At 37.6% G+C, this 27,581-nt stretch overlaps 1 protein-coding gene across 8 annotated transcripts in view; it reads left to right on the top strand.

Moving 5' to 3' along the window:
- Window positions 1–25,694, top strand: part of TSGA10 (testis specific 10) — a 94,399-nt gene extending 68,705 nt beyond the window's left edge. For 4 of the 8 annotated variants that reach the window (XM_055539431.1, XM_055539428.1, XM_055539424.1 and 1 more), the window contains 6 exons: window positions 1,342–1,527; window positions 14,188–14,397; window positions 17,144–17,346; window positions 19,418–19,522; window positions 19,687–19,836; window positions 24,680–25,692. In XM_055539431.1, coding sequence (XP_055395406.1) covers window positions 1,342–1,527; window positions 14,188–14,397; window positions 17,144–17,346; window positions 19,418–19,522; window positions 19,687–19,836; window positions 24,680–24,704 — 879 coding nt within the window. In that variant the 3' untranslated portion in view covers window positions 24,705–25,692. Of the gene's footprint in view, window positions 1–1,341; window positions 1,528–14,187; window positions 14,398–17,143; window positions 17,347–19,417; window positions 19,523–19,686; window positions 19,841–24,679 lie in introns of those variants that run through there. The other 4 variants (XM_055539429.1, XM_055539425.1, XM_055539426.1 and 1 more) reach the window with 4 other exon arrangements.
- Window positions 25,695–27,581: the final 1,887 nt, after the last annotated feature.

Below are 27,581 nucleotides of genomic sequence, written 5' to 3'. Positions count from 1 at the left end.
GGTGGCGATATTAACCGAATTTCAACCAATCTCATGATTAATCATATTTGTGAGAACTTAAATCTTGATTTGAAAGTCTTATACAATTAGAGGTGTTGTTTATTGTAATTTTGGCAATAAATTTAGCCCGGTGTTTCTGAACTGTTTACTAACAAGTAGAAGAGAAAGAGATCTCAGTTCAGTTCAGTTCAGTTGCTCTGTCGTGTCTGACTCTTTGCGACCCCACGAATCGCAGCACTCCAGGCCTCCCTGTCCATCACCAACTCCCGGAGTTCACTCAGACTCAAGTCCATTGAGTCGGTGATGCCATCCAGCCATCTCATCCTCTGTCGTCCCCTTCTCCTCCTGCTCCCAATCCCTCCCAGCATCAGAGTCTTTTCCAATGAGTCAATTCTTCACATGAGGTGGCCAAAGTACTGGAGATCTAGGGTCTTTTTAATTAATTACCAGAATTATAAATAAGTTTTTAGAATGAGTTAGTCAAACCATACTATTAAAATAATTTTTTTAATATATTTTTTAAAAGTAGCTTCATGATTATTATTCAACATAGCGTATTGTTTGTGGAGCTGATTGTTTTCTTTTAGAAATAAGCTCCTACTTTAGTCAGTCTATAGGGTCTAACAATGTGTTTCTCATTGTACGCCCAGTATATACTTGAATGTATATGTATGAATAGTGTTTATCAGCATAGGTTTCATATTTTACTTCTGAGAAACTTCAGGCAAGTTGTTAGAACAGAGAGCAAAAGTGAATCATAGAACAACAGCCTATGGTGGAGAAGATTAAGGCTTGGGTTATGAATGAAAGGCAGGAACCAGATAGGAAATACACCAAACCCAGAGAATTATCAGAAGCTGGTGCTTAAGATATGCAAGAAGATATGCAGAAGCTCTGTAGTCACAGTACCACCCAAAAGAGCAGCCAGAACACCGGAATACATAGATACAAAAGGTCAGGTCAAGGCAGAAACTCAGAAACCAGACTAGCAAGTAGTCAGCAAGCAGATATATAGAGAAAAGAGGCAAGGAGGAGTTTTGTTTAAACAAAAGCAAATGTAAAAACATATTCATTGAGGTCTGGAAGATAAGAGTAAAACCATAACCTTACTAGAGTGTGTGTGACTCAGGAACCAGGGCAGATTCTGGGCCCATTCCCTTTTGTTAATTATTGATTGACCAGTTTTCTAAACTGAGAGTGTAGACAGGATTCCTTGAGGTTATGCTATTAGATGGTCCTCTTGACAAGTAAATTCCTAGTGACCTGGCAAATAATGTTTGATTTGCATCATATGCTTAACATTTTACTCTTTTAAAGTAACACCTAAGATTTACTTTTTAGGAATCTGAGAACAGGCAAATGATGGACCAACTCCGAAAAGCCAATGAAGATGCTGAAAATTGGGAAAATAAGGCCCGTCAAGCAGAGGCAGATAACAATACCCTCAAATTGGAACTAATCACTGCTGAGGCAGAGGGGAACAGATTAAAAGAAAAAGTAGATGCCCTCAATAGAGAGGTCGAGCAGGTAAGTTTGGGAAAATATGCTTGTTGTACATCCTGCATCATATTTAAAAGAGTTTTGTTTGGCTTTCCATAAATTAAGTGTATAACAAACACTTAGGTTGTCTAAGTAGACTGTGAATTGTAGTCTGTTTAACTGTTCTCCACACTGGTTCTCTAATCTCTTACCTAACCTGCAACTATTAATAGAATAATCTTTAGCATTTTAAAAAATTAGAAACTATTTCAAGCATACAAAAACAGTGGCCTCCCCAAAAGTAATATAAAAGGCCCACATAAGCCCACGCCCAAGGTTGAAGAACACTAACATTTTGCCATATTTATAAAGAATATATTTATCATTTAATTAAAGGGTCTTTATTTAAAGAAACAAAACATTGCAGACCCAGCTCCGCATCCTTTTCCTCCCCTGCTCTTGTGGTGGTTGTGTAGAACTTTCATGTCAGTTGTAGAACTCTCTTGCATATGTTTGTACTTTATCTACATACCGATCATCCACAAATGATGTATAATGTTTTGTGTGCCTTGAGTTTCGGGGGGTTTGTTGTCCTTTAAAAAAACTTGTTAGGGTATAGTTGCTTAACAGTGTTGTGTTAGTTTCTACTGTACAGCAAAGTGAATCAGCTATATGTATACACAGATCCCCTCTTTTCCAGATTTCCTTCCTACTCAGGTCACCACAGAGCACTGAGTAGAGTTCCCTGTGCTGACAGTAGGTTCTCATTAGGCATCTATTTTATACATAGTGTCAATGGTGTATATATGTCAGTCCAAATCACCCATCCCAGTTCATCCTATCTCCCCCTTTCCCCGCTTGGTACATGTGTTGTTTTCTTTACATCTGTGTCTCTGTTTCTGCTTTGTAAATAAGATTGTCTATACCAATTTTTTTTTCAGATTCCACATATGTATGTTAATATATATTTGTTTTTCTCTTTCTGGCTTACTTTGCTCTATAATAGGCTCTAGGCTCATCCACCTCATTAGAACGAACTCAGATGTGTTCTTCTTTATAGCTGAGTAGTATTCCGTTGTAATATATGTACCATGTCTTCTTTGTCCATCCCTCTGTCAGTGGACATTTAGGTTACTTCCATGTCCTGGTTATTATAAATAGTGCTGCAGTGAACTCTGGGGTGCGTGTATCTTTTGGAATTATGATTTTATCTGGATATATGCCCAGGAATGGGATTGCTGGATCATATGGTAGCTCTATTTTTAGTTTTTAAAGGAACACCCAAACTGTTTTTCATAGTAGCTGTACCAATTTATTGAGACATTGCCACCAACAGTATAGGAGGGCTCCTTTTTCTCCGCACTCTCTACAACATTTATTGCTTATAGATTTTTTTGATGATGGCTATTCTGACAAGTCTGAGGTGATACCTCATTGTAGTTTTGATATACATCTCCCTTATAATTAGTGATGTTGAACATCTTTTTCATGTGCTTTTTAGCCATCTGTATGTCTTCTTTGGGAAAATATCTATTTAGATCTTCCACCCATTTTTTGATTGGGTTAATTGGCTTTGTTTTTATATTGAGCTGCATGAACTTCTATATTTTGGAGATTAATCCTTTGTTGGTTGCTTCGTTTGCAAGTGTTTCCTCCCATTCTGAGGGTTGTCTTTTTGTTTTGTTCATGGTTTCCGTTGCTGTACAAAAGCTTTTAAGTTTATTTAGGTACTACGTGTTTACTTTTGTTTTTATTTTCACTATTCTAGGAGGTGGATTGAAAAAGATCTTGCTGTAATTTATGTCAAAGAGTGTTCTATGTTTTCCACCAAGAGTTTTATAGTATCTGGCCTTACATTTAGGTCTTTAATCCATCTTGAGTTTACTTTTGTCTATGGTGTTCTAATTTCATTTTTTTACATGTAGCTGTCCAGTTTTAACTTCCTGTTTTAAATTTCATAGATTTCTTCTCTTATTTTTTTCTTTTATTCTCCGTCCTTTTAGTTTGCTTCTTTTTCCAGTTTCCTAAGGTTGGAAGCTTAGATTATTGACTTTAGATCTTCTTTTCTAATAAACGCATTCACTGCTACAGATTTCCTTTAACTACTGCTTTCACTGCATGCCACTAATTTTAATAAGTTATATTTTACTTTAGTTAAAATATCAAAATATTTTTCTTGAAATTTCTTTTCTGAGCCATGTGTTATTTAGAAGTGTGTTGTTTAATTTCCACATATTTGGGGATTTTCCAGTTATCTTTCTGTTATTGATTTCCAGTTCAATTTCACTGCGGTTGGAGAGCATACTTAGTATGATTTATATTTTTTAAAGTTTGTTAGGCTGGGACTTTCCTGGCAGTCCAGTGGTTGGGACTTCATCTTCCAAAGTGCAGGGAGTGTGGACTCAGTCTCTGTTCCAGGAGCTCAGATCCCACATGGCTCAGAGCCAAAAAACTAAAGCATAAAAAAAAAGCATCAATATTGTCACAAGTTCAATAAAGACTTTAAAAATGGTCCACATCAAAGAAAATCTTTTTAAAAATTGTTAATGTATGTTTCATAGCCCATATGTGAGTCTACTTAGAGAATATTCCACATGAGTTTTAGAAGAATGTGTATTCTGCTGTTGTTGCATGAAGTTTCTAGACCTGTCAGTTCCAGTGATTGGTGCTGTCCAGTTCAGCCATGTCCTTACTCGTTTTCTGCCTGCTAGGTCAGTCACTTACTGATAGGAGCGTGGTGTGTCCCCAGCTGTAGCTGTGGACTCATGTGTCTCCCCTTGCCATGCTAGCTTTTCTTCCTTTATGTGTGTTGACATATTGTGTTGTTAGGTGCATACACACTATGGGTTGTTATGTTTGGTGAATTAAGCTTTTTATCATTATTTATTGTCTCCTCTTTATCTCTGGTAAGTGTCCTTGCTCTGAATCAACTTTGTTTGAAATTCGTCTAACTACTCCAGCCTTCCTTTGATTTGTGTTTGCATCTTTATATTAAAGTGAGTTTCTTGTAAATACATATAGTTGAGTTTTGTTTTTTCCCCATTCTGACACTCTGTATATATAAGTCCATTCACATTTGCAATGATTATAGATATAGCTGGGTTAATAATTATCCTATTTGTGACTGTTTTCTATTCATTGCCCTTGTTTTATGTTTCTTTCTTTCTTTCCCTCATTTATTGCTTTTCTGGTTTTAGTTAAGCATCTTTATGATTATATTTTATCTCCTAAATTAACATATCAATATACTTCTTTTTTAAAAACTTTTTAAGTGGTTACCCTACAATTTTCAGTATACACTTATGACTAAGTCTGCATTTTTAAATAGCACTATATGACTGCGCGAATAGTGCAGGTGTCTTTAACGTTGTATTTGAAATTCCTCTCTCCCATCCTTCATAACATTACTGTCCATAATTTTACTTATCCATGATCTATAATCACTGAATAAATTGTTGCTGTTGTGTTGAACTCAGTGTTATCTAGTAAATTAGTTAAAAATAAGAAAAATAAAAGATTTTATTTTACCTTCATTCATTTTGTCTCTAATGTCCTTCATTTATTTGTGTAGATATGAGTTTCTTATGTATGTTATGTTACTTATTTGAAAATCTTTTTTCAACATTTCTTCCAAGGAAAATCTACTAAAAACACAACCCAGGGGTTGAACCTGGGTCTCCTGCATTGCAGGCAGATTCTTTACCATCTAAGCCACCAGGGAAGCCCATGACCACCATCAGTTCAGTTCAGTTCAGTCCCTCAGTCGTGTCTGACTCTTTGCGACCCCATGGACTGCAGCACATCAGGCCTCCCTGTCTATCACCAACTCCCGCAATTGATCCAAACTTATGACCATTGAGTCGGTGATGACATCCAACCATCTCATCCTCTGTTATCCCCTTCTCCTCCTGCCTTCAATCTTTTCCAACATAAGGGTCTTTTCCAGTGAGTCAGCTCTTCGCATCAGGTGGCCAAAGTATTGGAGCTTCAGCTTCAACATCAGTCCTTCCAATGGATATTCCAGGTTTGATTTCCTTTAGGATGGACTGGTTGGATCTCCTTGCAGTCCAAGGGACTCTCAAGAGTCTCCTCCAACACCATAGTTCAAAAGCATCAATTCTTTGGTGCTCAGTTATCTTTAAAGTCCAACTCTCCCATCCATACATGACTACTGGAAAAACTATAGCCTTGACTACATAGACCTTTGCTGGCAAAGTAATGTCTCTGCTTTTTAATATGCTGTCTAGGTTGGTCATAACTTTTCTTCCAAGGAGTAGGCATCTTTTAATTTCATGGCTGCAGTCACCATCTGCAGTGATTTTGGAGCCCCCCAAAATAAAGTCTGTCACTGTTTCCACTGTTTCCCTATTTGCCATGAGGTGATGGGATCAGATGCCATGATCTTTGTTTTCTGAACGTTGAGCTTTAAGCCAGCTTTTTCACTCTACTCTTTCACTTTCATCAAGAGGTTCTTTAGTTCCTCTTCACTTTCTGCCATAAGGGTGGTGTCTTCTGTGTATCCAAGGTTATTGATATTTCTCCCGGCAATCTTGATTCCAGCTTGTGCTTCATACATCCCAGTGTTTCTCATGATGTACTCTGCATAGAAGTTAAACAAGCAGGGTGACAATATACAGCCTTGACGTACTCCTTTTCCTATTTGGAACCACTCTGTTGTTCCATGTCCAGTTCTAACTCTTGCTTCCTGACATGTGTACAGATTTCTCAGGAGAAAGGTCAGGTGGTCTGGTATTCCCATCTCTTTCAGAATTTTCCACAGTTTGTTGTGATCCACACAGTCAAAGGCTTTGGCATAGTCAATAAAGCAGAAATAGATGTCTTTCTGGAACTTTCTGGCTTTTTTGATGATCAAGAGGATGTTGGCAATTTGATCTCTGGTTCCTCTTCCTTTTTCTAAAACCAGCTTGAACATCTGGAAGTTCATGGTTCATGTATTGTTGAAGCCTGGCTTGGAGAATTTGAGCATAACTTTACTAGTGTGTGAGATGAGTGCAATTGAGCGGTAGTTTGAGTATTCTTTGGCATTGCCTTTCTTTGGGATTGGAAAGAAAACTGACCTTTTCCAGTCCTGTGACCACTGCTGAGTTCTCCAAATTTGCTGGCATATTGAGTGCAGCACTTTCACAGCATCATCTTTCAGGATTTGAAATAGCTCAACTGGAATTCCATCACCTCCACTAGCTTTGTTCGTAGTGATGCTTCCTAAGGCCCACTTGATTTCACATTCCAGGATGTCTGGCTCTAGGTCATTGATCACACCATCGTGATTATCTGGGTCGTGAAGATCTTTTTTGTACAGTTCTTCTTGTATTCTTGCCACCTCTTCTTAATATCTTCTGCTTCTGTTAGGTCCATACCATTTCTGTCCTTTATTGAGCCCATCTTTGCATAAAATGTTCCCTTGTGATCTCTAATTTTCTTGAAGAGATATCTAGTCTTTCCCATTCTATTGTTTTCCTCTATTTCTTTGCACTGATTACTGAGGAAGGCTTTCTTATCTCTCCTTGCCATTCTTTGGAACTCTGCATTCAAATGGGTATATCTTTCCTTTTCTCCTTTGTTTTTCACTTCTCTTCTTTTTCACAGCTATTTGTAAGGCCTCCGCGAACAGCCATTTTGCTTTTTTGCATTTCTTTTTTTGGGGATGGTCTTGCTCCCTGTCTCCTGTACAGTGTTATGAATCTCTATTCATAGTTCTTCAGGCACTCTGTCTATCAGATCTAGTCCCTTGAATCTATTTGTTGCTTCCACTGTATAATCGTTAGGGATTTGATTTAGGTCATATCTGAATGGTCTAGTGGTTTTCCCTACTTTCTTCAATTTAATTTCTGAATTTGGCAATAAGGAGCTCACGATCTGAGCCACAGTCAGCTCCTGGTCTTGTTTTTGCTGACTATATAGAGCTTCTCCATCTTTGGCTGCAAAGAATATAATCAATCTGATTTTGGTGTTGACCATCTGGTGATGTCTATGTGTAGAGTCTTCTCTTGTGTTGTTGGAAGAGGGTGTTTGCTATGACCAGTGTGTTCTCTTGGCAAAACACTATTAGCCTTTGCCCTACTTCATTCTGTACTCCAAGGCCAAATTTGCCTGTTACTCCAGGTGTTTCTTGACTTCCTACTTTTGCATTCCAGTCTCCTATAATGAAAAGGACATCTTTTTTGGGTGTTAGTTGTAGAAGGTTTTGTAGGTCTTCATAGAACCTCTCAACTTCAGCTTCTTCAGCGTTACTGGTTGGGGCATAGGCTTGTATTACCATGATATTAAATGGTTTGCTTTGGAAACAAACAGAGATCATTCTGTCGTTTTTGAGATTGCATCCAAGTACTGCATTTCGGACTCTTTTGTTGACCATGATGGCTACTCCATTTCTTCTAAGGGATTCCTGCCTGCAGTAGTCGATATAATGGTCATCTGAGTTAAATTCACCCATTGCAGTCCAGTTTAGTTTGCTGATTCCTAAAATGTCAATGTTCACCCTTGCCATCTCCTGTTTGACTACTTCCAATTTGCCTTGATTCATGGACCTAACATTCCAGGTTCCTATGCAATAGTGCTCTTTACAGCATTGGACCTTGCTTCCATCACCAGTCATATCCACAACTGGGTGTTGTTTTTGCTTTGGCTCCGTCTCTTCATTCTCTCTGGAGTTATTTCTCTACCGATCTCCAGTAGCATATTGGGCACCTACCGACCTGGGAAGTTCATCTTTCAGTGTCCTATCTTTTTGCCTTTTCATACTGTTCATGGGGTTCTCAAGGCAAGAATACTGAAGTGGTTTGCCATTCCCTTCTCCAGTGGACCACATTCTGTCAGACCTCTCCACCATGATGCGTCTGTCTTGGGTGGCCCTACACAGCATGGCTCAAAGTTTCATTGAATTAGACAAGGCTGTGGTCCATGTGATTAGATTGGTTCGTTTTCTGTGATTGTGGTTTTCAGTCTGTCTGCCCTCTGATGGAGACGGATAAGAGGCTTATGGAAGTTTCCTGATGGGAGAGACTGACTGAGAGGGAAACTGGGTCTTGTTCTGATGGGTGGGGCCATGCTCAGTAAATCTTTAATCCAATTTTCTGTTGAATGGGTGGAGCTGTGTTCCCTCCCTGCTATTTACCTGGGGCCAAACTATGAGCAATGCAAAGAAATAGAGGAAAACAACAGAATGGGGAAGACTAGAGATCTCTTCAAGAAAATTAGAGATCACAAGGGAACATTTTATGCAAAGATGGGCTCAATAAAGGACAGAAATGGTATGGACCTAACAGAAAGCAGAAGATATTAGGAAGAGGTGGCAAGAATACACAGAAGAACTGTACAAAAAAGATCTTCACGACCCAGATAATCACGATGGTGTGATCACTCACCTAGAGCCAGACATCCTGGAATGTGAAGTCAAGTGGGTCTTAGAAAGCATCACTATGAACAAAGCTAGTGTAGGTGATGGAATTCCAGTTAAGCTATTTCAAATCCTGAAAGATGATGCTGTGAAAGTGCTGTACTCAGTATGCCAGCAAATTTGGAGAACTCAGCAGTGGTCACAGGACTGGAAAAGGTCAGTTTTCATTCCAATCCCAAAGAATGGCAATGCCAAAGAATACTCAAACTACCGCTCAATTGCACTCATCTCACATACTAGTAAAGTAATGCCCCTAATTCTCCAAGCCAGGCTTCAGCAATACGTGAACTGTGAACTTCCAGATGTTCAAGCTGGTTTTAGAAAAAGGAAGAGGAACCAGAGATCAAATTGCCAACATCCGCTGGATCATGGAAAAAGCAAGAGAGTTCCAGAAAAACATCTATTTCTGCTTTATTGACTATGCCAAAGCCTTTGACTGTGTGGATCACAACAAACTGTGGAAAATTCTGAAAGAGATGGGAATACCAGACCATCTGACCTGCCTCTTGAGAAACCTATATGCAGGTCAGGAAGCCACAGTGAGAACTGGACATAAAACAACAGACTGGTTCCAAATAGGAAAAGGAGTATGTCAAGGCTCTATATTGTCACCCTGTTTATTTAACTTATACGCAGAGTACATCATGAGAAACGCTGGGCTGGATGAAGCACAAGCTGGAATCAAGATTGCCGGGAGAAATATTCAATAACCTCAGATACACAGATGACACCACCCTTATGGCAGAAAGTGAAGAGGAGCTAAAAAGCCTCATGATGAAAGTGAAAGAGGAGAGTGAAAAAGTTGGCTTAAAGCTCAACATTCAGAAAATGAAGATCATGGCATCTGGTCCCATCATTTCATGGGAAATAGATGGGGAAACAGTGGAAACAGCATTAGACTTTATTTTTTGGGCTCCAAAATCACTGCAGATGGTGACTGCAGCCATGAAATTAAAACATGCCTACTCCTTGGAAGAAAAGTTATGACCAACCTAAATAGCATATTGAAAAGAAGAGACATTACTTTGCCAACAAAGGTCCATCTAGTCAAGGCTATGGTTTTTCCAGTGGTCATGTTGATGTGAGAGTTGGACAGTGAAAAAAGCTGAGTGCTGAAGAATTGACGCTTTTGAACTGTGGTGTTGGAGAATATCCTGAGAGTCCCTCGGCCTGCAAGGAGATCCAACCAGTCCATTCTAACAGAGATCAGCCCTGGGTGTTCTTTGGAAGGAATGATGCTAAAGCTGAAACTCCAGTACTTTGGCCACCTCATGCGAAGAGTTGACTCATTGGAAAAGACTCTGATGCTGGGAGGGATTGGGGGCAGGAGGAAAAGGGGATGACAGAGGATGAGATGGCTGGATGGCATCACCGACTCGATGGACGTGAGTTTGAGTGAACTCCAGGAGTTGGTGATGGACAGGGAGGCCTGGCGTGCTGTGATTCATGGGGTCGCAAAGAGTCGGACACAACTGAGTGACTGAACCGAACTGAACTGAAACTATGGTGGAGTTAATGAAGATAATGGTGCCCTCCCTCAAAAGATCCCATGCATGCACTGCTACACTCAGTGCCCCCAACCCTGCAGCAGGCCACCACTGACCCATGCCTCCACCAGAGACTCCCAGACACCCACAAGCAAGTCCGGGACAGTCCTCTGTGGGGTCACTGCTCCTTTCTCCTGTGTCCTGGTGTGCACAAGGTTCTGTTTGTGCCCTTCAAGAGTCTGTTTCCCAGTCATGTGTAAGTTCTAGCAGGTCTGTGGTGGGGATAATGGTGACCTCCTCCAAGAGGGCTTATGACATACCCAAGTGTGCTGCACCCAGAGCCCCTGGCCCTGCAGCAGACCACTGCTGACCTGTACCTCCACAGGAGACGCTCAGTTCTGTCTCTGTGGGGTCCCTGGGTCCTGGTGCACACAAGGTTTGTTTGATCCCTCTGAGTGTCTCTGGCAGGAATGGGGTTTGATTCTAAACACGAATTCCCATCTTGCTAGGGCTTCTCCTTTGCCCTTGGATGTGGGGTATCTCCTCACAGCCTCTCCAGCACTTACTGTCTTACTGGGGTTTCACTGACCTTGGACATGGGGTATCTCCACATGGCTGGTCCAGCAAAGCACAGCTGCCGCTCCTAACCTTGGACGTGGGGTGTCTGGTTTGCCCTATTTGTTTTCTTTCCCAGCGATCATAGTTCTATGCTACCTTTCATCTGTTGTCTGAAAACAGATTTTTCCCTCCTATATTTTGTTCATTTTTCTAGTTGTTTTTGACAACAGGTTAATTCAGACCCTGTTAATCCCGCTTGTCTAGATAATAGCTGTTTTAAGGCCCTTGTCTGCTAATATAATCTTTTTTCATTTTGCATCTGTCTACATCAACTAATTTTGATGCTTGTGGATCACTTCCTGTATCTCATGTCTCATATATATATATATATATATATATACATGTCTCATATATATATATATATTTGAACTGAATGCTGGACGTTGTGGATTTTACTTTGTTGAATATTAGATTTTGTTGTCTTTCTTTAGGGACTGTTGAATTTGTTTTGGCAGGCTCTTAAATTACTTGAATATTAACTAATACTTTCAAGATTGTTTTTAAGCTTTGGTAGGGCAGATCTTAAGTAGCCTTTCCTGTAAGACTAGTTTAGCCTCACCCCTAAGATGTGACCCTTCCAGATTCTCTTTTAAATGCCCAGTCCAAGGTGTTCCAGACTAAAGAGTTTCTTAATGAGGGTGAAAGAGGAGAGTGAAAAAGCTGACTTAAAACTCAACTTTCAAAAAACTGAGATCATGGCATCCAGTCCCATCACTTCATGACAAATAGAGTGGGAAAAAATGGAAACAGTGGCAGATTTTATTTTATTTGGTTCCAAAATCACTGTGGACAGTGACTGCAGCCATGAAATTCAAAGATGCTTGCTCCTTGGAAGAAAAGCTATGACAAATCTAGACAGCACATTAAAAAGCAAAGACATCACTTTTCCAACAAAGGTCTGAATAATCAAAGCTATGGTTTTTCCCATAGTCATGTATGGATGAGATGTGGACCATAAAGAAGGCTGAGTGCTAAAGAATTGATGCTTTCAAATTGTGCTGGAGAAGACTCTTGAGAGTCCCTTGGACTGCAAGGAGATCAAACCAGTCAATCCTCAAGGCAATCAATCCTGAATGTTCATTGGAAGGACTGAGGCTGAAGCTCCAATACTTTGGCCACCTAATGCAAAGAGCTGACTCATTGGAAAAGACCCTGATGCTTGGAAAGGTTGAAGGCAAAAGGAGAAGACGGTGGCAGAAGATGAGATGGTTAGATAGCATGACCAACTTAATGGACATGAATCTGAGCAAACTCCAGGAGATGATAAAGGACAGGGAAGCCTGGTGTGCTATAGCCCATGGGGTTGCAGAGTCCGCCACGACTTCGCAGCTGAACAATGAACCACCAGGGTGATCATTAAGAACTTTACACTTTCACGGGCTCAAACTTTGCCCCCAGCTTTGGCACATTTGTTACCAGCTGACCTTGACTCATTTTCTTTGTTTTTGGCGTGTGAAAATTTCTCTTTCTTACCTACAAGTTCAGCTATAAATTGCAAAAATAATTTTTTATTCTATTTTATCCAGAAGATTTTCCTCTTAGCTTAATCAGCAATTTTACTAGAACCTGAAACATTCCATACATTCTTTTCAAAACATTAAACTGATCACATAACCTCCTCTGTAAGATCTTTCAGTGGAAGTAAAGATCTAAATTTTATTGATACCTGGGTTACCAGGCTCTGTTTTGTAATTTGTGTGTGTTTTCAACTGTGTCTCTTTTCACTCTTTTCCGTGATCTCTGAGCTCGAGACATAGGAACCTTCTTTCTGCTCTTGCTTGGCATCCTCCAATTTGAAAAGCCACCTTCCCCTCACACATTGTGTATCCATTTGCTTTTCAGATCTCAGTTCAAGTGTCATTGACTCAGAGAAGGCTTTCTTGACTTCCCTGATCCTCTCAGTCTAGGTCGCTTCCCTGTGTTACAGTTTTTTTCTCTAAAAATGTTTGCCTAATCTGTATCTACATATTCATCTTTATGATTATTTTATTGACCATGATCCCCCCATAGTCTGGAAGCCTCATGAGAACAAAGACCATTACCATTGGCTATGCATCTAGGCACATTGTTGGAACATAGAATATACACAAGAAGTATGTATGGAATGGATGGACAGGTGGCTGAGTGGGGTGGATGGATGGATAGAAGTTTGTTTGAAGAATGTGAGTAATTGTATGAGTGAGGGAGGAAGAGAAGGAGAAAGAGAGGAGTGAATTTTGGCCAAATAACTTATTCCAGGAGCAATTTTTTGTGCGTTGTACTTGTGAAAACACTTATAAAAGTGGAAAAATTTCTTTGCTTGCCTCTTAGTTCTCTTAGCCTCATATAATAGCAAATACTTCTCTGTAGGTGGCAGTGCACTTACATAAGAACTTTTTCTGAAAAAAAAAAAAAAAAGCGGGGGGGGGTAATTATCTTGAATATTTGAAAGCATTTATATAACTCAAATCTCATATTACAGTGTTTAAAACATGCTCTTATTTTCTATAATATGGACATATCCTTAATTTACAGTTACCCAGTCTATTTCCCTCAGAGGTATTAGTAAGTGTTAGAGAGTTATCAGTCCTCATTTGATGATATGATGATCCATATCATCATGTCATTCAAGAATGGAAAAGTAGGCATAGTGAATGAAACAGTGGCTAATGTTTTATCTTTAATAGCAACAGTATTTACATTATAGAATAATTGTAACTGTGGCAAATATAGACAGAACTACAAAGATATATATATATCTCGACTAGCTTTGGGGCTGAGACTTGTAAGTTGGTTTCTCAGTACATTAAAAAGAATGACCAGCTGACCACTTTACTCATGGATTTTGTATATGAAAATTTGAAACTGGAATTTATCTTTCTCAGAATGTTTTGTACATACTCTTACCATCTACATCAACTAAAGTTCTTTATAGGGACTTCCTTGTCCTTTACCATTTCATGGACTATCCTTTACCATTCCCTGTCCCATGGTTAAGGCTACATGCTTCCACTGCAGGAGGTACGGGTTTGATCCCAGATTGGGGAATTAAGATCCCACATGCTGTTTGGCAAGGCAAAAAAAAAAAAAAAAAAGATAGAGAATTCCTTGTAATCTAAAAGTACTGTCATTAAAAGATTTGTCTTGCTTTGTTTTCTGTGTTGTGGGTTTTTCCCACGTTAAAAAACATATAATTTGTCCTTGCAGCACTTAAATGCAGAAAGGTCTTACAAGTCCCAGATTGCTACTTTACATAAGTCTGTTGTAAAGATGGAAGAGGAGCTTCAGAAGGTTCAGTTTGAAAAAGTGTCTGCCCTTGCAGATTTGTCTTCCACAAGGGAACTTTGCATTAAACTTGACTCAAGCAAAGAACTTCTTAATCGACAGCTGGTTGCTAAAGATCAAGAGATAGAAATGGTATGTCACACATTTTTAAATGGTTCTTTTAATAATGCTACCACTGTAAAATTTTTGTAATTTTAGAAAAACAAACTTTTTTTTTTAAATAAAATGCTACAGCAAAAGTATGTCTTTCAACTTTAGATTTTATTTTTAAAGTCCAGGATATTAATTTCTGTTGTGTTCCAAACCATTCAAGGCCATAACAGAGACTCTTCCTTTGTGTGCTCTGCATTTACTTTTAGTGAAAAGAATGATAAAACACACTGACATACCAGTCAGCAAAGAACCTTGAGGTTGAGGTTTATCTAGCTAAATTATAATTTTAATGATATTGTTTTAAGCTAAATTTACTATTTGGCTGAGTTCTTTTCAACTGTAATTCACTTGATTTTATCTACCACGTGCCTGATGCCTGCCATCATTCTTGCCATGTGAATATAATGCTCAAAAGTTACAGTCCCCCTCCCTCAAAGACCTCCTGGTATTGACATACAAATAATTTGGGGTGAATGTGATACTAGTAAGAAATACTCAAGGTTTCAGAGAGGAAATTCCCATTGGCCTGTGGGTGTCAGAGAGGAGTTCATAAGGGTGTACTACTGAACTCAAAAGGAATGAGGGACTAGCTTAGGCAATGGTATGGAGGTATAAATAAACTCTGGGGTGAGCAGTAAGTCATTTGCAGTGGCCAGTGTAGCATGCACAAGTGACTGAGATGCATCTGAAGAAATAGATGGGACCTGAATCCTCAAAGGATGTATGTTAAAGTTGCATAGTATAATTGAAATATCAACACATTTTGGCTATGTTTACATTTCTGTTATTATCACACTGTGTTGAACTCCTTATTTTGTTAGCCTACTGCTTGTTAGGAGGTATGATGCATTTGAGAATGATGTGTCTTGTTGGCTTCTGTAAGAAGTTCCATGTAAAAATGGATACATAATTGTCCTTAGCAGCATTCTTCATAATTGCTAAGAAGTGTAAATAACTCTAATATTCCTGCATCTATGCAAGGCAATATTATTTGGCAGTAGCAGTAATGAAGGATTGATAGCTGCTAAAACATGGAGAACTCGTAAAAACATTACACTAAGTGAAGGAAGTCAGTCATGTAAGACCACACACACACACATACACACACACACACACAGAGTATGTTTCCGTTTATGTGAAATGTTCAAAAAATGCAGATCATAGAAAACAGATGAGTTATTGCCTAGGGCTAGTGCTGGGGCAGAGGTAAGGGAGTGACTGCTAATGTGTACTGGGTTCCATTTTGGCATAATGAAAGTGTTCTAACAATAAACTGTGAGAATGTGGTATGATCACATAGCTCTGTTAATACAGTGTTGGCCAAAAAGTTTGAGTTTTTCCATAAGGTGTTACAGAAAAACTCAAACAGACTTTTTGGTCAACCCAATATACTAAAAACTATTGACTTGTACCATTTAAATTGGCGAGTTGTATGGTATGTGAATTACATCCCAGGAAGCTGCTGCCAAAAAAATGATGCTCCATTTTGTATTCCCGCCAGCATTGCCTATTTTAATGTTAACCAACACGAATGAAGACATTTGCCAATTTAATAAACTGCAGCATCGGTTCAACCAAAAGAGGTTTTTCTCCTCTGAGTATTTAGCAACGTCTGGAGGTATTTTTGATTGTCACACCAGGGTTGGGGGCTGCTGTAGACCTCTAGTAAGTAGAGGCCAGGGATGCCGCTCAGCATCCTGTAAGGCACAGGGCAGCTCCCTATACCAAACAATTACCCAGCACAAAAGATCAGTAGGGTCAAGGTGAAGAAATACTGGATTACAAATACCATTTTGCTTTGTTATGTTTGTTTGATTATTAATACAAGATATATTATCCTCTATGTTTACTAATTAGCTAGCTATATTTTGTAAATTTTCTGTTCATATCATTAGTTCATATTTCTCATGAATTAGTTCATATTCCTTTTATTAGTAAAATATTAACTGTTTACTGAGTTTATTTTCATCTGGTTTTTTTCCTCATAAATTTTGGTTGTTTATAATGACTGTAGACTGTTTTTGCTATGGTCAGACATCATTTTTAATTGTATCTGGTCTAAAAAGTTCTTACCCTACCTGCCTGCCCCTCTCCTAATAATTCATTTTTATTAAACTTTCTTTTCTCAGAGTTTTACATTAAATTTTAAAAAATATATATAATTTATTATAATGTGTATTATGAGATAAAGAATATATTTTTTTCTAAATAGTGATGTCTGGTTTCCCTCCTTTTGGAGAAGCATTTGGCCTATAGAATGTATTTTAGCTCAAGATAACCGTCAAAAAGCGAAGTGTTCCATTGGACGATACAAGAGAGGGAATGTGTGATTACTCCTTGTCTTTCTTAACCATGGAGTATGATGGCATTCCATCAGGAAGTTAGGCATTTGTAACTCACCCAACTCGGGACAAAGCAGTAGTCACAGATACTACCATGTCAGATTTGCCAAAATATATTATAAGAAATATCAAAGCTGGACATGGAAATTGTTTGACATTTGGGATTAATAACTCTTAAATTAATGAACCTTCTGATACTATCAGAGACGTGGGAAGTGATACTGTGTGTGTGTGCGTGTATCTGCTAAGAAGGACACAATTTCAAATCTAGAAATTAAACGTGGTTGTCAGTTCATAACAGAGAAATTTTATGAGTCTCTGATAATACATGAGTTAAGTGAACAAGTGGGAATAAGTATAGACATCTTCCTATCATTGTGCAGATGGAGAATGAGTTGGATTCTGCTCGTTCTGAAATAGAACTCCTCAGGAGTCAGATGACAAATGAGAGAATCTCCATGCAGAATCTAGAAGCTTTGCTGGTGGCCAATAGAGACAAAGAATATCAGTCTCAGATAGCACTTCAGGAAAAAGAATCTGAAATTCAGCTTCTCAAAGAACACCTTTGTTTGGCAGAAAACAAAATGTGAGTTGATTAGCAGTATAACATTAAGTCGAGTTTCTTAAGTTTTCGGTACTTTATAGGTTAGTGGAATTTTAAAGCTGGAATTTAGACCATTTAATGTCATAGTTTGCTGTTAATTAAACTGAGGACCCAAAATGTTGTGACCTGTCTAAGATTTAGTACCTATTTCTATTATGTGTCTCTAATGCATCTAAATTTAAATGTAACCCTCTTTGTGTTGATTTTTTTCCAACGGAGTTTTGGGTTTAATAGAACATCTACTGATCTAACATATTGCCTTTGGGAAATATTATACCCAGATTAGAAAAAAAAAAAAAAAAAAGCACTTCTGAAACCAGAAGGATTTTTCTACTTATGGACCTGCTTGGTATTGCTACCCAGTCTTTTCATTTGTCACATGGTATTTCCCTGTGTACTGGGTACCTGGATGCACTACTGCATTCACTGAATGCTGGAGACTTCCCCCAGAGCACTGATTGTGACTTAAAAAAAAAAAAAAAAAAGACTTCCTAGTACTGTTAGCACCTTATTACACCACTGGAGGATTAGATGGAAATGCCTGCCTGCGTGTGTGTGCTGCGTGTGCTTAGTCGCTCAGTCATGTCTTGACTCTTTGGGACTTTATGGACTATGGCCCACCAGGCTCCTCTGTCCATGGGATTCTCCAGGCAAGAACACTGGAGTGGGTTGCCATTCCCTTCTCCAGGGGATCTTCCCAACCCAGGGATCAAACCCCAGTCTCCTGAATTGAAAGAGGATTCTTTACCATCTGACCCACCAGGGAAGCCCCCCTGCCTGCATAGTAGATATTTTATCACCTTTGTCACCTGTCACAAAACCTGATGGGGACCCTTAGCCTCTGTTCTTATCCATCCCACCTGTAACACCTTTTCATCCAGCCTCAGCTCTGCCCTCCCGTCTGAGTAGGGGACGTGGGGAAGGACAGGAATCATGGTCTCAGGAATTGGCCACTTGTGGGAGCCCCTGACAGCACGGGCTGTGAAACCAGGGCTGGTTTCCTTCAGAGACTGTTTTTAGGTTGTGGCAGCTGTAACTGAGTCACTCTTTTCAGTCACTGCAGCTGGGCTTTGGACTGGACCTTCAGAATGATCCAGTTCTATAGGATCATTTCCTCAAGCCATAGGTGGAAATTGCTTCAGTGAAGTATGCCAAAACTCCCACCTTAAGGGGGTACACTCTGTTTTAGACTGGCTGGTGAGTAGTGTCACCTAGAACTAGTAAGCTTGACAAACTCTTGTGTTCCTAGTCTCTAGAGTTTAGACTCCAGCAGTCCGTATTGCAGTCCTGAAAGCCAGCAGAGAGGCGAGAATGTTCTGGCAAGAGCGGTCACCTCTGTCATTATCTTCCTCATGGTAGTGTGCTTATCGGGGTTTTGGAGGCAATGTTTAGCCGTAAGATCCTGTTAAATTGAAGAGATTTTTTGTCTTTAACAGTTGGATATACCAAATTTCATTTCACACATATATAAGGTATTTGGTCAATTAGATATACATATATGCACCCACTGCATATTCATCATGGTGTTAATGAATTCCAGTGTTATATGCGTTGGAATATGCACATCATACCATGAAGTAAATTGTAAAAATGATCTGCAGTGAATTGATAATATAGGTAGATAATAGTATTACCATATCTAAAAATAGGGAGAATGAAATTTAACTAATTGAATGGGGCTGAAGGCAATGGTACCCCACTCCAGTACTCTTGCCTGGAGAATCCCAGGGACGGGGGAGCCTGGTGGGCTGCCATCTATGGGGTCACACAGAGTCAGACACGACTGAAGCGACTTAGCAGCAGCAGCAGCAGAGACAGCTTAAAGGGCTTTTAGTAGACTACTTTGCACATTTACTGCATCTAAAATTGGCATATTTTATTTTAATTTATTTTATTTGTGTGAAATTGATGTATTTTAGATGCACTGATACATCTGTAAAAGCCAGTGTTACTTGGCTTCAGCTGAGAAACCATGACCAACATGGTTTCAGGTACCCTAGGAATACTTTGGTATTCTACCTTTAATCAACCATCATTCACATTCTCTACACAGGGCCATCCAGAGTAGGGATGTGGCCCAGTTCAGGAACGTCGTGACGCAACTGGAAGCTGACTTGGACATTACAAAGAGACAGCTAGGGACGGAGCGCTTTGAAAGGTAAGTTCAGCAGCCTGGAAAGCACTGTTTCTGGGATAACAACAGACTTTGGTTATTTCATGGTGATTAGATTTTAAAGTATGATTTGAACTGCAGTTTTACAACAGTGTTAGTAATGTTGCTGGATATAAAAGTTCGATTAAAGTGTCCCTATTTTGCTTTAGGGAGAGGGCTGTGCAAGAACTCCGCCGCCAGAATTACTCAAGTAATGCTTATCATTTGAGTTCCACAATAAAGCCAAATACAAAATGTCACTCACCAGAACGTACTCACCATCGATCTCCTGACCGAGGCCTAGATCGATCATTAGAAGAGTAAGTGGTTTAAGGATCCATTCTTTGGGGAACCATATAGCAATAAGCACTGAATATTTGAGGGAGTAAGAAAACTCAGTAACCATCTACCATTAATAGTGCTATGTAAAACATCATTACATAATTGGATATGTTGACTTTTAAAAAAATTTTTGATTATTAGTGTCATATAAATATGTTAAAGATGTCTGTTTTATCTAAAGTTTACATAAATTATATTTTAAAAATCTGATTTTCTTTAATTTCTGTAACATACATTTTTATATACTTTCATTAACAAACTATTGGCTAATTATTGTAGCACCAAAAATACATATACTCTAGGAAAGTAATAGGCTGATTTTTCAAAGGAAAATGTTTTAGCTATATTCCTAAATGTCAGAAATTTTGTAAAAACATTTTTATTTAGAAATAATTTCAAACTTACAAGAAATTAAAAATAAAACAATGCAAAGAACATCTGTACGCCTTTTATCCCTACTCACTGTTATAAAAATTTTACTCCATTTGCTTTTTCTGTGTTCATGGGGCAGTATGAGCTGTCTCACGCATTCATACTCCTGCACTTTCTCCTCCCTGTCTTTCTCTCTTGCCTTCCTCCCACCCGCCCACTCCCTGCCACAGACATTTTTAAACAGTAACCAGTACCTCCAGTTGGAACCATCCTCATAGGTTTCTCCCTCGCCTTCTTCCTTTCTGTATTTGTATGACACCCTTTTTCCTCCAATGAGATGCCTGGTCAACATTAAAATACTCACTCAACAACGGTAACAGAGTTATTCCTTCACTCAATCCCAGAGTCTATCTAAAGTACTTTCAAGATTTCTTCATCTATGTCACTACAATAAACAGGCCAACTTAGAAAAAATTTCAAAATCTATTTGCAATTCTTCCTTCCTGTCCCACACATGACCTTTCCAAAGTCTTGAGGGCATATAGTCAAATACATATAGTTCAGAAATTACTTGGATTATTTTTTTCACCCTCACTGTTGTGATGGTGTACATTTAAAATAACAGTAGATTCATTTGTTTTAATTTGCTTTCATTTTTCATTATTATGCTGAGATGTCCTGACCAAGAAGAAGAGATGTCTTTCCATTGTTCAAATTTTGCTTTGTGTCTTTAAGGAATGACTTGTAGTTTTTCTTTATATAGGTTTTGAATATTTCTTGTAAAATTCACTCCTGAATATTTTATTACTTTTTTGTTACTATTGTAAATGGAGTTTCCTCCATATATTATATCGTCAAATGATGCTACTTTTGCATGTTAATTTTTTAGCATGTTATCTTGCTAAATTCTTTTATTTCATTAAATTTCATTATTAATTATTTAGAGGTTTCTAGGTATACTATCATGTCATCTGCAGAAAGAGATATTTATTTCTTCTTTGCCTATTTTTATCTCTTGAATTATATTCTCTGGTTAATAGCATTTGCTAGTATCATCAGAATAATGACAGATAGTTGTGGCAAAAGTGGAATTCCTGTTTTAATTCTGACCTGTAGTGGGAATGCCTCTTTTTGTTGTTGTGGTTTTTTTTTCCTGTTAATTAAGATACTAGTTTTATGATTCAAGTTTATATATTTTATGGTATTAAGGAAATACCACTTATTCCTATTTTTTTCAATTTTTTTTTTTATTAGGAAACAGTGTTTTTGTCAAGGACTTTTTTAGCATCTATGAAGATATGGTTTTTCTCTTTAGAATTATTAATATGTGGATGTATTAATTGATTTTTCAACTACTGAACCATGTTTGAATTTCTGACATAAATGAGAAATTGGTTATAGTCTATTATTTTCTTAGTGTTTGGTAATATTTTATTTATTTTAGATTTGTATATCAATATTCATAACTGATATTGACCTGTACTTATCTCTTTGTGCTTTTTCTATTCAGTTTAGATATCAATGTTGTATCTGCTTCTAAAAAAATAATTTGGAAGTTTTTGTTTACTGTAGTTTGAAACAAGTTATACAGTTGGGGATTATCTGATTTCTGAAGAGCCTTGGCTCTTTTTTTGTGGGGTGTACTTCCTTGGTAACTTTTTCTACTTCTTCTTTGGAAATTAGTCTTTTTAAGCTATATGTGTTTGTCTAAAAATTACCCAGGCTTTTAACTCTAGGTTTTCAGCTTTATTTGCATAGAAGTAACCAATGCAGCATCTTACAAACTTTTAAATTTCCTCTGTGTCAATGGTTATATCCTGTTGCCATTTCTTATTTGTATATATGTGCTTCTCCCTTTTGTTTGTTGATTACCTTAGCCTGTGGTTTGTTTACTTAGTTCATTTTTCAGAGAACCAGCGTTTTGATTTAATGATGTAATCTATTTTCTTTCTCTGCTTATTAATTTCTGTTTTTGTTTATATTAGTTCCTTCCTTGTGCTATTTTTTCATTTACTTTGTTAATTTTTCCCCCCCTAGGTTTTTTAGTTAGAAATTTAATTCATTTATTACCATTCTTTTAATTTTATCAATGTAGATATTCAGGGTTATGAATTTTTCTATGATTACTGCTTTAAATATATCCCACAGATTCCGATATATAGTGTTTTTGTGATCATTATTTTTTTTTTATTTTATTTTATTTTTAAATTTTACATAATTGTATTGTGATCATTATTTTTAAGAATTTCTTTAATCTTTGTTTGTATTTTCATTTTACCCAAGATGTATTTGATAGAAAATCTTTTAATTTTCAGTGAGAAGAGTTTTTTGTTTGATTTGGTTTCATTTTTAATTCTCAGTGTTATTGTGTATATCATTTGTAATATTTCTATTTTATGGAAACTACTGATGTTTTCTTTATACTTTACTACATGTTCAAGTTTTGTTAACAGTTCATGTACACTTGAGAAGATATATTCTTTCTTATCAGAGTATAGTGTAATATATCCAGAAGATTTACTTTTTTAATTTTACTTTGTTCTTTTATAATGTCATTTAATTTTCGTTTACTTGACTTGTTTTACTAAGAATGGCATTTTTAAATTTCCTATTATTGGTATGTTTTTATTTCTTCTTATATCTCCTATAAATTTTGTTTTATATAGGTGGTTTGCTGTTTTATCTGTTGCATAGATATTCTGAATTGTCATATCTTCACTGTGAATGTGGCTTTTACAAAGTGTTATTTTCTGATGCACTTAATTTTTTTGGAAGGAGGAAGGACTTGACGTCTACTTTGTCTGGTATTAGAGTTACAACTCCTATTTCCTTATTGGGTCCACTTGCCTGGTAAATCTTTGTCCATCTCTTTTTTTGAATCTCTGCATTTTAAATGTCTCTCTTTAGATAGTATGGATTTGAGTTTGACTTTATGAACCGTTTTGAAATTCTTTTTTTTTTAATAGGTGAGTTAAGCTCCTTAACATTATTGATACAACTGTTAAATTTGGTCTCAACTCTGTCATATTATGTTATGATAACTGTTTACTATGTGATATTTGCTCTAATTCTTTCTCTATTTGGTTATCCTTCTTTGCTTGTAACCATTTCTTTTGATATTCAGGAAGTTTTGGGTCTTATTATAATGGTTACCTTTCTATTAATACTTTTAATAGTGTCCTTAAAGTATCCCTTTTAAAATTTTTAAGCTTTTGCTGTTCGTTTTAAATGGTACCTTTTGACTATCATCTAATATCTAGACATGGGCTTCCCTGGTGGCTCAGCAGTAAAGAATCCACCTGTGAATGCAGGAGACGCAGGTTCAATCCTGCTTGGGTCGGAAAGATCCCCTGGAGAAGGAAATGGCAGTGCACTCCAGCATTCTCGTCTGGAAAAATCTCATGAACAGAGGAGCCTGACAGGTTACAGTCCATGGGGGTCAAAAGAGTTGAACACAACTTAGCGACTGAACAACATCATCTAGACAACAGTTAATGGGCTTAATTTACTTTCCCAACAGCTGGTCTGTTTCCTGTTCCTATAGTGTTGTCTTTTCAGGTTGCCATATAAATGGAGTCATGTGGTATATAGTCTGCAGTGGCTGACTTTTACCCAGCCGCTGGGTAAAATATTAGATTTATATATTAGAGATGTACCCAGGTTGTTGTATATATCAGATATTACTGGATATTGCTTTTAACTGCTGAATAGTATTCCATTGTGTGGCTGTAACACAGTTTTGTTTTGCTCTGTTTTACTCTTTATTTTGAGATGATTAGTCTCACAGGCAGATGCAAAAGTAGTACAGAGCGTCCCACATATCCTCTGCCAGCTTCCCCAGTGGCCATGTCTTACAAACCAGGAAATTGGCACTGGTATAGCTAACTAGCTGATACACATTATTCAGTTTTTGCTAGTGTGTGTGCAGTTTTTTTTTTATTTTATTTTTTACATACCACACATAGAACAACACTGCAGTCAAAGTTCTGAATTGTCCCATCAGCCCCAAGGAGCTCATTCCTTCATGATACCCTTTCATGGGCACATCCTTCCGTCCTCCTCCCTATCCCCGAGCAAACTCTACTTTCATCTCTGTCTCTATAACACTGTCTTTTTGAGAGTGTTGTGTAAATGGAATCACACACATGTTGTAATTTTGTGAGAGTGACTCTTCTCTCTTAGCATAATGCCCGTGAGATCCATCCAGGTTGGTGTATAAAGTCAATAGTTCTTTCCTTTTTATTGTTGAGTCCATATTATTGCATGATATAGATGGTTCACAGCTTCTGGAAACTGGGTGATAAAATACATCATATCTGACTTCCTTCACAGAAGCTGAGGGGAAAAAATTCCAAGTATTGCCAAAGTAACACTAGAATACATTTTTTAATACATCATAAAATCATTGAGTTAAAATATTAATCTACATAACTTTTTTCTCTCTTATAGGAATCTTTGTTATCGAGATTTCTGACACGTGGAAAGATTCTTCACATCCTTGGGAGAGGTCAAAGTTTCAAACTGATTTTTTTTTGCTATATGATTGCATTTATCTTTTGAATGCTTGACAATGTTAAATGAATTTATTAACGTTGTGCCTCTGAATCTCTGTTTTCATGTGCCGTGCCATATCGCAGTGATCTGAGATGACTTATAAACACAAAAATGTATATGGCCCTTTCTATCCATACAGTAATAGTGAGTGTAAAATCTGCTTACTTCACTATTGACGACTGTTGTGTTAACTATCCGGAGTAAATAAAGAAGCTTATAAAAAGAGGGCAAAGTGTTTTAACAAAACTGATTTTTTTTTCCTTTGTGATTTATGCTTTCATGGCTGGACAAATTGTGCCAAAAGAGGCGCAGTTTACCACTTCTGGCCTGGGACCCCATATTCCATTTTGGAGCCAACCTGACATGAATTCCGGGCCATACTCTGACCCCAAAGCGGGATAGTAGGCGTGTGTCAGGGTTTTTAAATCCTTAGCATTGTACCATTAGTTAGCATACATTTTCTACAATTGTTTACCCTACTGTTTTTAGAAAGGTAGGTAATACTATCTCTGTCAAGAATGTAAGATTATTTTTTAAAAACCTGTATTTTTCATACGTTTTCCTTTAAAATATTAAAATACTGCAATCAACTTAATTGCCATTTTATTTATTTATTTTTGCCTGTGGCAGCTGTCTATAATGTAGCGTAACAAGTTTAGTGATGTTTCCTTTTTTCCCTCAAAGTCTCCGAAATCTCTTACCTTTTCTGTCCATAGACTTCGATTTCATGTTGATCTTACAGTCTGAACACTATTGTATTTTACTAATACAAGTTATTTGTACTCTTGCCATTTTAATAAAAAAAAAGTCCTGTCATTAATAGTATTCATACGATGTAGACAGTTTCTCATTCTATATAGTCACTACTCATTATGACTGCAGCAATGCAGGACAGTGCCCTGGTTTAGGTTTTGTTTATTTGTTAGCACTCTGTTTCACCGTAAATTTATGCTATATACTCACTTTACTTTGATTTTTAAAAGCCTTGAGTTTTACTCCTCTACTTCAGGACAGTCATTATAGATTGGTCTTAAAAATGGAATAATTAAAAAGATGTCCTTTTATAAATGTTGTGTAGAATAATATGCAAAAGTTGTTCTTGCTAGTATTAAATAATATACCAGTGAATATGCAAAATTAACCTTTGCTAGGTAGCACAGCACTAGGTCATCAGAACTGTCATTTTAGTCTCTCCACCTCCTAGAAGAGCTGACAAGGAGCTGAGTGTCCATCTGTTGTGTGCACTTAACACAGATTTTATGTGGAGAGGGCAGTGTGAGGGATGGAGGCCTGACAGAAAAAGGAACATGTTTCCATGCTTGATGAAAAGTATACTGTACTTGACTTGTGCCATCAATTGCAGAATACTTAAAAGGAAAATTATACGGTGAGTATAACAGGGCCAACGTTATCCAAAGGTAGGAAAACATTAACTGTGTTCTGTGTTAAAATTCAAAGAAAAGATTATTTCTTATGGTAATATTTAAAAACATTCTTTGTTTTAAATGAGATTCTAATTGCTTGAGGTGAACATATAATAGCCTATTGATATGGTAAAGATGCAATGCAAAAAATGCAATAAAATACACAATACAAAAGCTATATCCAACATTCTTTCTTGATGACAAAGAAGTCTCCTGGAAAAGAGCTCTCAGTTTTGAAATGCCATGTTTAATACAAAGCATCCACTTTTGCTGAAGTCAGTTCAGTCAGTCAGTTCAGTCGCTCAGTTGTGTCCGACTCTTTGCAACCCCATGAATTGCAACACTCCAGGCCTCCCTGTACATCACCAACTTCCAGAGTTCACTTAAACTAATGTCCATCGAGTCAGTGATGCCATCTTAAAAGAGGATTAAATATCTGATTAATTAATACCCTCTGAGTTAAATGTCTCCTAGGCAGTGAGTCTGAAAACGCCTAAACTCAACTCAGCAATGTTTCCTCCTAGCAGTCTCTACCCTGGTTTCCCACGGTGGAATGCCACACCAGCCAGTGTGACAGATGCCTGAAAGTCCAAATGCCATCCCAGCTCACTCCCTTTCCTTCTCACTCCACAGTCAACCTAAAGGTCACTTCCTACTCTGCAACATTACTGAAAGAAATTAAGACCTAGATAAGTGGAAAGACATCCTGCATTCATGAATTGGAAGACTTAATATCCTTAAGAATAAATATTCCCCAAAACCTATTATTTTTGCAGAAATGGAAAAGCAGATCCTAAAACTCATGTGGAATTGCAAATGCTGAAGTTATAGAACCCTTTGAAGAAAATATTGAAGCAAATCTTCATGACTTTGTATTTCGCACTGGTTTCTTAAATTGATGAACAACACCAAATACAGATAAATTGGACTTAATCAGAATTTAAAAACCTCTCCATCAAAGGACAGTATCAAGAAAGTAAAAGGCAAGCCAAGTAATTTGAGCAAATATTTGCAAATCATGTATCTGGTAAGGTTGTCCTCTCCAAACTATATAAAGAATTTTTAGAACCCAGCAACAAAAAACAGGTATGCTTTCAGTCATACTTCCATCTAGTCCATTCTTCACACTAATCAGAGTTTAAAAGCACACATATGATCACTTCCCTCTCCACATGTACACACTATGAGTACCAGATTTATCATTAGACTATAGTCCAAGCTCTTTAACATTTTATACAGGCCTCTCTGATTTGTTGGATTTTTTAGTCTCTTCAACGTCACACCTCGCCATCCCCCACTTAACCTTATGTATTACAGTTTTTCTCAGTTGCTTTCGGTAACAGTTTATGCAGTTTGTGCTCTTTTATCTCTTG

This window comes from Bubalus kerabau, chromosome 11 (assembly GCF_029407905.1).
Source record: "Bubalus kerabau isolate K-KA32 ecotype Philippines breed swamp buffalo chromosome 11, PCC_UOA_SB_1v2, whole genome shotgun sequence".
Taxonomy (NCBI): domain Eukaryota; kingdom Metazoa; phylum Chordata; class Mammalia; order Artiodactyla; family Bovidae; genus Bubalus; species Bubalus kerabau.
This window is presented reverse-complemented; position numbering and strand designations above follow the sequence as displayed.